Here is a 12500-nt window from a genome sequence, read left to right on the forward strand (position 1 = left end):
AAAGCTCATGAGACGCGCTGTGAAGAAAACCCAATAAACCTGGAAAAGAACCAGTGTTGCCACGTCTGCTTATTATAAGCCACTTTGGGCTTGTTTGCCTGTGAAGTGTCTTCTAAATATTGGTAGTTGCGGGTTAGAGTTGTAGAACCCGAACCCGAAATGCATGTTAATTAGCAGTGGTGGGTGGAAAAAGTACTCAAATGTTTTTACTTAAGTTAAAGTATCAATCCTGCAATATAGAAATACTCTGTTACACAAGTAAAAGTCAGGAATTTAAAAAATGTATTTCATAAAAAGTACAAAAGTATTGGCATCAACCTGGTTGCTTGTTTCTCTCGCAGAACAGGCAACTCCGCAGAGCCCTTGTAAAACAAGCACACAGATGGTCACATGATCTGCTTCCAGATGGATGGTCTGTTTACTCTATTTAATAACTGTGTGTGTGTGTGTGTGTGTGTGTGTGTGTGTGTGTGTGTGTGTGTGTGTGTGTGTGTGTGTGTGTGTGTCATGAGGGAACCTGAAGTTAAGCCGTTTTCAACCTTGCGTCATAATTTCCGTCATTAAAGTCATTAAACATAAACATGTTCAGAACAAATAAAAGCTCTTTCTCTTTCATGAATTATCAGACAATTGGGGTTTTATAGAAGCTGTGATTCTGAACATGAATTTACAATTGAATCAATTTAACACGTTAGGTCTATTCTGATACTCTTTAATCTAAAAAAGAAAGAGTGGACTTGTTTCACTACACTGATGACAGTGTCTGTCACACACGTCTATGAAACTAAACCGCACACTAAAAGTTCGGAAACTTAACTTTGGTTGATTATATCTCCTCTTCAATAATATCAATTGGTATTGTGTTTCATATCATTATGAATAGGCGTATAGGTATGAGTTTCATATCATTTTTATCGTTGATTAGTCACCTTATTTAGTTGTACCTCAGATCAGAGGTACAGCTTGTAAGGATCGGGCATTCGTGGATTGAGCAACACAGCTAAACGTGTGGGTAGCACCCCCAAATATGCTTCTGTTGGTAATCGTTCCCGTTTTGAGCGTGTGTCAGTAGTCCACAGGTGTGTGACTGACACCTGAACATGGGTTCTGACACTGTGTTGAGTTAGTGTTGATGCTCCAAGCAGCAACACTGCCCCCATGGAAAAGATGCCACGTTTGTCCCTTCAGGATAAGGCCTGTGGTGCAACAGGGCAAGTGGAAGCAGTGTTGATTTTGACATAACATTTTGATTTAGTTTTAGTCATATTTTAGTCATCTGAAATGTTTTAGTTTTTTAGTCTAGTTTTAGTCGACTAAATATTATAATATTTTAGTCGACTAAATCTACAGTTGATTTAGTCGACTATAATGTATGTTGGCGGTGCCTTGATGACGTCGTAATGGCTGATTTTACACTTGGTTGCATGCTGAAAATAGCAGATCTACAAGCTCACAACGTGTCGCAGCGCGACGCGTTGTGAGCTTGTAGATCTGCTATTTTCAGAGCGCAACACCCGAGCACAACCAAACATAAAATGACTTGTCTTTTAGTTCTACTGGATGTCTTCTCCACTAGATCCCTCACTAACATGTTAGTCTAGTTTTTATTTGTTGACAAAATTGTCAATATATTTACTCTTAGTTTCACTCATCATAGCTTAGTTTATATTTAGTTTTCCTCAGTGAAAAAAGGTAGTTTGCAAACATTTTTCGTCATAGTTTTAGTCGACGAAATCAACACTGAGTGGAAGCTGGTGTTGTGTTCTGCAGAGCGGCAGCATGTCAGCCCTGTTCATACTTTATCTATGAACTCTATGGAAAAGGTTTAATTTGCAACACAAGTTTATACGATATTGGGGGGGGGGGGGGTTAATGAGCCTGTGGTCTTGTTTGTTTACCTGGTCCTTGTTGCCGGCGGTAACAGTGTGACACTCCCTCCGGCAGCTATGATTACCGCAGGTCAAAGGGCGTCCGCAAGGTCGCTTACAGGAGAACGGACCGCGCTGGTGACACGGTACTGGACTGACCTGAACACACACACACACACACACGCACACATACGCACACACACACACGCACACGCACACAAACACACACACACACACGCACACAAACACACACACATTAAATTCACAAAACTACACCATGTTCCAATAATGTCTGAAGGCGTGTTTTAGTTTGTTTTGATAAACAAGCTACAACTAATAGAAAAAATATATATATACAAAGAAAAGACAGATACAGAGAGGGGGGTGGGGGGTAGGGGGACGATATGTGTATCTCACCATACGATATCTGTGGCGATATTAGGCCCTCGATAACAATAATATCACCATATTCGATATATTGCGACATCACGATATATTGCATGAAATTTCACCAACGATACTTCACGATAGTCCTTGTATTCAATTCATAAACACGTGAAATAGCACCAAACAGTTCTAAATCATCATCACACAAATACTGAGTCGGAAAAACAACTTATCACTTTTTTTTCTCGTAATATCAATATTTTTCGGCAGTATATCGATTATTTATCGCGGGAGAAAGTATCGCGATATCGATATATCGTATCACCCCTAGTGGGGGGGTAAAGAGAGAGAGAGAGAGAGAGAGAGAGAGAGAGAGAGAGAGAGAGAGAGAGAGGGCGTATACAGTGAGTATACCCAGTGAAAACCATTTATATATTTAAAAGAAAATACATTCATGAATAATAATAATAAATATAGAGTATATAGTTTATGAATCATAATTACAGTATAGATGTAATATTTTACCTCATGTTCTCCAAAACAGGATCTGTTGAGACACAAAACACACAGATGATTATTTATAGAATATTTGTTATAAACACATGGTTCAGTTTATCATTTATACACTATTTATTACAAAAAATAGCAGTTCTACAAGCTCACAACGTGTTTGTAGATCTGCTATTTCTGACCCATGTTCAATTCCGGAATGAGGCATTCTGGGATTGAAGTGGTTAAACATTTAAGAGAATAAAAGAACAGAATCATCTGAAGAAACTAAACTAAATAAAACTAAGAGCCAGTTCCTTGAATCACATGACTTCATGTTTGATGATCTGTGTCATTCTTTCACCAACACACACACACACACACACACACACACACACACACACACACAGTGTTTGATATCTCAATTCTAATGTTCCATGACAGGAACAATACCAACACAGCTGTGTGTGTGTGTGTGTGTGTGTGTGTGTGTGTGTGCGTGTACATACGTGTGTGTGTGTGTGTGTGTGTGTGTGTGTCTGGGTACCACATGTTGAAGACAATAGACAATGGTTTCATTTATCAGTGAGCGAGGCAGCCTCGCAAACTTTAAACATTTTTACAGTTTTAAACCAGTGGTTCTCAAAGTGAACAGGGGTCCTTGGGGGGGTGTTCCAGGTGGTCCCCAGCTAAATTAATGTATTATAATACATCGTCACAATCATTTTAACTGGCAATGGAAGCTTCACACTGAGGAGTGTGAGATGTTTAAACGACAAAACAAAGGACGCGTATCACTGGTCAACATCAGTGATGTCAAATCACATTAAGGCGAGACAGCCGGTCCCAAAGCCTGCCCGTCACCCAAAGCAAAGCAGAATGACAGACTTCACCGTGAAACCATCGCCATAGTGATGACCAGCGGGCAGAACAGATCTCTGGTTTGACAGACAAGATGACAGCCTGAGATATGATGACGTCTACTGTCAGCGTTGTGGAGGGGAAAGGCTTCAGTGAGCTGATGGCATTTACACCGTGCCCTGTCTGTCGCCAAACAATGACAGCACCACAACAGAGAGAACGTACGCTTAGGTAACGATCGCCCCCAAAAAAACACACTCGCCCCCATTTCTTTACTGAGGTTACGTGTAGGAGTACCTGTCGGCGACCGTTAGCCTGGTAAAACCCCCCTTCCGGAAATCTGTCCAATCATATCATACAGTAGGTATTAATGTTACTCATTTCCAGTGTTTAAATGTATCTGTTGCCCTGCTTCTGCTACACGTGCGCATGCGTGTGCATGTGTGTGTGTGTGTGTGTGTGTGTGTGTGTGTGTGTGCACATACGTTGCTATGGGAACGACACACGGAGGACAAGGCAGATTTTTCTGGACGAACGACGGACCAGCAGGCTTCTCCCACGGTCCTGATACCTGGACCTACACACACACACAGACACCCATACAAATAGACACACACACACACACACACACACACACACACACACGTCATTTGCAGAAATAGCTTCTAAATGGAGTTGACCTTTGACCCTGTGTTCCATGCTATCTGAATCAATAACAGAACATGTTTTAATAGTGATTGACAGATAGAGCAGCACTTCCTGTTACCACATCCTCTAGTCTGTTAACTCATTCAATCTGGGAACGGATCTACAAATGTCTTCTAAATCCTAACAGTTTTCTGAAAAACATGTGTTTCTATATGTATCAGTGGTGCACAAACTTTTTCATGTCCAGGACCCCCATAATGATCTGTATTTGACCACAGACCCCCCATCTCAAAATATGTTGTTCCAGGGACCCCCCAGCATCAAAGATTTGAGTTACAAATGTTCGCTTTAAAAGAATATATATAAAAAGCACACATTTTCAAGATTTTCAATAAATTGCAGATCTACAAGCTTGTAGTGCGGCACTCGGTGCCGCACTACGAGCTTGTAGATCTGCTATTTCTGAATAGCCGAAAGTATGAAATTATAGTTACAGGTAAAATTTAAAATGACAAAGTATTGAAATGAGTCAAATAAATGATTTAATGGCACATGTAGCACCTAGTTATGACCACCATGCAGATTACCCTGCTCATTTATTCTCATGTTCTGTTTTACTTGTTGTTCTTGACCAGGGATGGGCAACTGGTGGCCCGTGCCAGTTGCCCAGTTTGCCCAGTTGTTTTTTTTTGCACTTTTGAAATCACAAAGAAAAACAAAGTAATCTAATCATATCCGAAATGGTGAACTATTGCCTTCAGCTGTTCCAAACATGCAACTTTCCATGAACCATTTTAATTACAACAGTCCACCAGTAAGGCTGCAACTACTAATCGATTAATCGATTAAAAATCGATTACTAAATTAGTTACCAACTAATTTGATACTCGATTAATCGATAATCGATTAATCGATAATGGAATGGAATGAATATAATAATTCATTTGATGTAAAATTGGCTATTTTATCCAAAATGTAAAAAAATAAATAAATTGGAAAGTGTTTTTAAGTAAAGTAAAGTATACATGATTAGAACATGCTTAAACATTCGACAATTAAGGTCTAATATTTCTACAAAACTACAAATTGTTACAAAACCTGTATATCCAGTCGTTTTGGGGCATAAACAAGAAGTTGAAGGATAACATTAAGTCGTGTTCAAATCAAGTATACTTTACATTACTTAAGACCGTTAAGTGCCCACCTATCCTGTATCGCCTTTTTTATGAAACATTTGAATTTAAAAGAGTACTGTTACCCTTTAGCCTAAAATATGTTGTTTTTTTTAAATCAAATCAAGCAATCAGTATGTATTTTATGGGTAGTAGCCTAATCAGCAGCTGAGCAAAATTGTATATGTGCTTTTAAATTAATTATTCATCTGTATTGTCTTTAGTGTTAGATAGAACATGCCTAAAACAACCTAAAATCAAAATTATAAGGTAATTGCTTAATAAGTGCGATAATCCGAGCCCGATTCATCGATTATGGAATTAATCGTTAGTTGCAGCCTTATCCACCAGTAGAGCGCACTCTCGTTTATTTTAATAGAAGCCTTATTAATTATAGTTCTAGTGTTCATTTTTGTATATTTTTAAGCCAAGGTTACAGCAATACTCTGAAAGGCATACTCAGGAATGTGACGTTTTGTTTAGCAGTACAGCTGTAGTAAGTTGATAGAAGCATTACTAAATGCTAAATAAAAACAAAGTTACAACGAATAATAATTGTTAATATCCCTTATTTATCACATATGTGACTATTATGGGCTTTTTGAGTAATGGGGTACTACTGGCGAGAGTGCCGATAAACAATGCGGGCCCCCCAGAGTGAGTGTGGAAATTTAGTGGCCCTCGCCACAAAGTTGCCCACCCCTGTTCTTGACCATAATGTAAATAGATGTATCGTTTACTCTCTCTGGTCTGATAAAGGCCTACGTTGCAGTGTTGATTTTAACAGCAAATTTTGATTTAGTTTTAGTCATAGTCTTTTGAATAAAAATCCATTTAGTTTTAGTCATATTTTAGTCGATCTGAAAAGTTTTTGTCTAGTTTTAGTCGACTAAATATCATAAGATTATAGTCGAGTAAATCTACAGTTAATTTAGTCGACTAAAACGTATGTCGGCGGTGCCTTGATGGCGTCATCATTTACCCTTGGTTGCATGCTGAAAATAGCAGATCTACAAGCTCGCAGCGCGACGCGTTGTGAGCTTGTAGATCTGCAATTTTCAGAGCGCAACAAAAGATAAAATGTCTTTTAGTTCTACTGGATCTCTGCTCCACTAGATCCCTCACTAACATTTTAGTCTTTGTTGAAGAAATTGTCAATATATTTAGTCTTAGTTTTAGTCATCGTAGCTTAGTTTTTATGTAGTTTTGATGTAGTTTTGATGTAGTTTTTATGTAGTTTTCATGTAGTTTTTATGTAGTTGTTATGTAGTTTTCATGTAGTTTTCGTCAGTGAAAAAAGGTAGTCGTCATAGTTGTAGTGAAGTCGTTCACTCCTTCTATTCAGAAACAACCATCGTAGTTCGTCAAGGCGCAAAGGTCTTGAAAATATTGGAGGGGGGTCCTTGGGGCCCAGAAAGGTCGGGGACCCCCTGCCCTACAGCATTGGTTCTCAAGGGGTACTTGAGGGGATACCAGGGGGTCCCCAGCTAAATGATTTATAGGAACCAAATGGACCCTTATGGGTCTGTAACTCTGAGAGTGTACAAATGGAACCAAATGGACCCTACGGGTCCATTTGGTTCCATTTGTACACTCTCAGAGTTACATTAACATTGATTTTACAATATAAATTGGGGTCCCAGGGATAGAAATGCCATTAAATGGGGGTCCGTAGCCTCTAATGCATGTCAAACTGGGGGGTCCTTAAATTACAATGACTGAGAATCACTGCTAGAGCCGTAAAAATCTTCTCTTATGGGGGTCCCTGGCTTATCATTTCAAATGGGGGTCCGCGGGCTAATAAGTGTCAATTTGGGGGTCCTTGACATGACAAAGTTTGAGAACCACTGCCCTACAGGATACGTATCCACGAGGTAGTAGCCAATCGGGTGGAAGCTATCCGTCCCAAGACCAATAGGACCCAGAACTGCCATAGAATCTGAAATGTGGTATTGCAAGACTTTTAGGGATGCTTCCTTCCTGTGTGTGTGTGCGTGTGCGTGTGCGTGTGCGTGTGCGTGTGCGCGTGCGCGTGTGTGCGTGTGTGTGTGTGCGTGTACGTGTGTGTGTACCTGTTGTGTTTTGACCAGCACGTTGTCATGGCAGGGGGCGGGGCATGTGTGTTCACAGCGGGGGAGGGGCCTAGAGCAGCGCTGTCGGCACGGAGGACAGGCGTCGTCATGGCAACGATGATGCTCTCTGCTGGGGTGATGACAGGAGGGAGGGGCTCTGAGAGGCAGAGAGACAGACAGACAGACAGACAGACAGAGAGACAGACAGACAGACAGACAACATTTTTATTCATTGTTTACAATAGTGTTTCTCAAAAAAGCGGTTCTTGTTTTTTGCCAGACCAGAAGGGTATGGCTTACATGAGGCTCTGTCATGATTACGTCCATACATGGTATGTCCGTTTGTCCTTAGGTTTCTTCAGCATGAGTAAGTAGGCATAAGGGACTACTCATGACATCACTATTATGTCACAAGTACAACTACAGATGGTATATATACTGTAAGACACAAAGGGTTAGACACAGGCTGACACGTCATGTGAAGTCCGGCTTAGCCTGGGTCTGGCAGAACCAGGTCTCCTGGTCTTGTTCTCCTTCATTTTCTTTTTTTCACGGCTATGTTCAGTCGGCTATGTTCAGTCAGCTATGTTTAGTCAGCAATGTTCCCAAGGACCTCAATGGAAACAACACAAGAAGGACTTGTTTTGGACGGACCTTTTAGTGTTTTAAATGCAATTGTGCAGTTTGTACATTGTTCTGCCCAATAAAATATTCAAACCCAAGCTCCAGATGTCTTAAAACTACAAGTCTATGAGGTCCAGGTCACTCAGCGTCATCATCAACATCTTTTCATTTTTCCATTCTATTTTCTGTCTTTCTTTTACGTTTTAATTGTTCTGTTGTCATGGCTGCCAGTTCCCACCTGATGTTGTGTGGGAGTACTGACTGCTCCAAACCGTTCTGAAGAACGTCCAGACCACGTCCAGACCACGTGTCAAACCGAGCCGCCATGTTTGAGTTCTGACCGTTTATGTTAACATGGGAAATGCGAGGAGAAATAACTACACAGGTTTTACAATGGTTTTAGTGTGCGCCTTAGAATGGAGGCCGACAGGAAACAAAAAACGGGATCGCACTTCCGGTCGACTTCCGGTGGTGTTACACTGAAAATGGTCCCCCTAGAAAATTGAAAAAAAATTAAAAAATCGAAGAAAAGGAAAAAGCACCCGGACCGTAGGGCTGCGGTCTCGGCGGTTAATGTGTTAAAGTAGGGTACATCCAGCGCCGTTACGCTGATCTGTTCAGAGCTGTAGAAGCCACCACGAGGACACGGATGTAAACAAAAAGGTGTGTGGGCGATGGTCCAGGGTCCCGTCTAACCACTGGAACGATAATATTTCTAACGTGATCCGCCATTGCAGAGTGACCGCACGTCGAAAAATAGCACGTTTTCACCACGATAAAAATATATGAATTGACCTTTTTCTACACCAGTGGTTCTCAAACTTTTTCATGTCAAGGACCCCCAAATTGACACTTATTAGCCCGTGGACCCCCATTTGAAAAGATATGCCTCAGGGACCCCCATAAGAGAAGATTTTTACAGCTCTTTGGCAGTGATTCTCAACCATTTTAATTTCAAGGACCCCCAGTTTGACATGCATTAGGGCTACGGACCCCCATTTAATGGCATTTATATCTCTGAGACCCCAATTCACATTGTAAAATCAATGTTAATGTAACTCTGAGAGTGTAAAAATGGAACCAAATGGACCCGTTAGGGTCCATTTGGTTCCATTTGTACACTCTCAGAGTTACAGACCCATAAGGGTCCATTTGGTTCCTGTCCATCATTTAGCTGGGGACCCCCTGGAACCCCCTCAATTACCCCTGGGGGTCCCCGGACCCCACTTTGAGAACCAACGTTCTACAGATCCTTTCATTGGAGAGGAAGGAAGAGACGTTTTTTGGGGCCCTTGTCACATCGGTCCATTCCATTTTACAGGGACATAGGATGATTCCTAAGTTGCGCTAGAGCGCCCCCTTGTGGAAAAAAATAAATACATTTGCAAACACGAAGATTCTCCTTAACCCATTGAGACCTGAAGCCGATTCTACATGTCTCCTAAATCTCAACAGTATTCTGAAAAACCTATGTTTCTATATCAGTGGTGCTCAATCTTTTTCATGTCAAGGACCCCCAAAATTATATGTATTTGGCCGCGGACCCCCATCAAAATATTTAGTTTCAGGGACCCCCCCCCCAGAAGCAAAGATTTGAGTTAAAAATGTTTGCTTTAAAAAATATATATATTCAAAGATTTGCACACATTTTCACGATTTTTCAAAAATAGCAGATCTACAAGCTCGTATATGAGCTTGTAGATCTGCTATTTTTGAATAGCCCAAAGTGTAAAATAATGCTTTTTAGCTCAAATCTAAAAATGACATAGTTCCAGGTCTTAATGGGTTTATGGGGGGGGGGGGAGTGCGGTGCGGGTCACATGCGCGCGATTCTTATTAATATTTAATTAAACTACTATAAAACATCAGTAACAACAACACACTCTACCAGCCTCCAGTGGTGGAAAATAGCAGGTCTACAAGCTCACAATGCCTTGCGCTTGTAGATCTGCTATTTTATTCACATGGTTACATGGTATGTTTTATAATAATAATCTAAATCTACAAAGTAACTAAAGTTTTCAAATAGTTGTAGTGGAGTAAAAAGTACAATATTTGCCTCTGAGATGTAGTGGAGTTACTGGAGTGGAAGTAAAAGTATTAGAAATTGGAAATACTCGAGAGTCAAGTGCAAATACCTCACAATTGTACTTAAGTACAGTTCTTGAGTACATGTACTTTAAGACGTATGCCAAAATCCATTTGAAAAAAATGCTTTTCACTGTTCTCAGGTCAAATATTGATATGCGATTAAAATGCGATTAATTGCGATTAATTAATTACAAAGCCTCTAATTAATTAGATTTTTTTTTTAATCGAGTCCCAGCCCTAATATATATATATATATTTTTTTAATATTAATTGTCTAATCAAGCAACAATTTTGCGGACCCCCTGCGGCCTCTGCGGACCCCCTGTTGAAGACCTCTGATTTAGAACATTTTTTTTTGCTCAGATATGTGACAAAAACTAAAATCCATGAAATCAAGGCTTCATGGGGCGAGTAATTGATGAGAAATAAGTCATTTTTTGTAAAAAGAAATGTGAGTGAGTGAGTGAGTGAGTGAGTGAGTGAGTGAGTGAGTGAGTGAGTGAGTGAGTGAGTGAGTGTGTGTGTGTGTGTGTGTGTGTGTGTGTGTGTACCTGCACATGTGTTTGCATCGGGGCGGTCGGGTGTTTCTCTCTCTCCCACATGGAACGGTGACAACGGTCTGTGCACACGCACACCTCACCTCCACTGTCTCTGGACACGGATAGCAGGACCCTGCACACACACACACACACACACACACACACACACACACACACACACACACACACACACACACACACACACACACACACACACACACACACACACACACACACACACACACACACACACACACACACACACACACACACACACACAGTTTAATTCCTTTACTTGAGTCCACATTTATAAATGGTAAATGATTGCTCAAGGACACTTCCACACTAACTCTAGGGGAGCCCCCCAGCCCGGGATCCAACTGGGAACCTTGCGGTTTCCAGTTCACTCTACCCGGCCTCTCTACCCCTGAGCCACTGCCGCCCCCATACATACATTTATAACATACATTACAAGTAGGGGTGTGCCCATATATCGTCCTGTGAGTGATATATCACGATACGTTTTCATGACGATATATGTATCGTTTGGTGTTTTTTTGTTTGCATTTGCTTTTCCCCCCCATATATTTTCATAATAAAAAGGTGCCATATATGGTATGGTATGGATGTGGTGAGGCCAACATGGTGTATGGTACAGTATGGTGAAATGAGTTTATCGGCACAGCCCTAATTACAACGTCCTAAATACTGTTCAGTTGCTTCTGATTCTGATGACTCAAAATAACATGTGAGTCAATGCATGACTTCACACTACATTACATCATGTAAACAACAGAACACACACACACACACACACACACACACACACCTTTGTTAACTACAGTATATGCACACCACCAGGCCTGGGTCATGTCACGTCTCCTTACCGACACATCAACAAAGCTGTGTGCGTGTGCGTGTGCGTGTGTGTGTGTGTGTGTGTGTGTGTGTGTGCGTGTGTGTGTTAAAACAAACAGCATAGTGTCACCATGATGGAACAAATCTTCACACATAATATTAAACAAGACTCTCTCAGATCTGGACATTTTTAAACCAAAGTTAAAACCTGTTTATTTTACAACAGCCTCCTCTTCAGGTTCTTTAAGGACCCCCCCCCCCCATGAATATGGATTTATCCCCGCAGACCGTCATCAGACTCTTGGATCAGGACCGTCACCTGGACTGCTTCCATCAGGGCCGTGAGTCTAGGCTATATATTCCAAATATTATTTCACTTTTCCTTTTCAAGATCTTTTTAAAAATAGCAGATCTACAAGCTCACAAAGCATCGCGAATGCAACGCTTTGTGAGCTTGTAGATCTGCTATTTTTAGTCGCGGATTTTAGTTGCGGATTCAAGCCCCGATAAGGCCGTTCCCGTCTAAACGGACGGCACGTCCGATATTTTATTTTGCCGTTTTCTCTAGAGACCGTTGTCGTCTAAAAGGGGGCCTCTCTCTCTCTCCCTCCCCCTCTCTCTCCCACCCCTCCCTCTCCTTCTCCTTCTCCCTCTCTCCCTCCCTCTCTTTTTCCCACCCCTCCCTCTCCCTCTCCTTCTCCCTCTCTCTCTCTCTCTCTCTCTCTCTCTCTTGAAAGCAACTGAATGGACTTGCTAGTGTGTTGAAAAGCCCGCTTTTTGTTCTGTTTTGTTTGGCGGGTTGCGGGACGGGCCAAGTCGTTGATTTGTATAATATTTTTGCGGGCGGGTTGGGGCGGGTTGGGCTCCTGTGCGGGGCGGGTCATGAAAAGA

At 41.4% G+C, this 12500-nt stretch overlaps 1 protein-coding gene across 1 annotated transcript in view; it reads right to left on the minus strand.

Annotated features, from left to right (window-relative positions):
- nfxl1 (nuclear transcription factor, X-box binding-like 1) overlaps window positions 1-12500 on the minus strand; it is a 49014-nt gene that overhangs the window by 6714 nt on the left and 29800 nt on the right. Inside the window, exons 15-20 of the mRNA XM_084043232.1 lie at window positions 10764-10884; window positions 7498-7654; window positions 4091-4182; window positions 2781-2802; window positions 1899-2027; window positions 710-717 (exon numbers count right to left, since the gene is read on the minus strand). Of these exons, the coding sequence (XP_083899358.1) occupies window positions 710-717; window positions 1899-2027; window positions 2781-2802; window positions 4091-4182; window positions 7498-7654; window positions 10764-10884 (529 nt within the window). The remainder of the gene's footprint in view (window positions 1-709; window positions 718-1898; window positions 2028-2780; window positions 2803-4090; window positions 4183-7497; window positions 7655-10763; window positions 10885-12500) is intronic.

The sequence above is a fragment of the Gymnoscopelus microlampas genome (assembly GCF_963454915.1).
Source record: "Gymnoscopelus microlampas genome assembly, chromosome: 19".
NCBI lineage: Eukaryota > Metazoa > Chordata > Actinopteri > Myctophiformes > Myctophidae > Gymnoscopelus > Gymnoscopelus microlampas.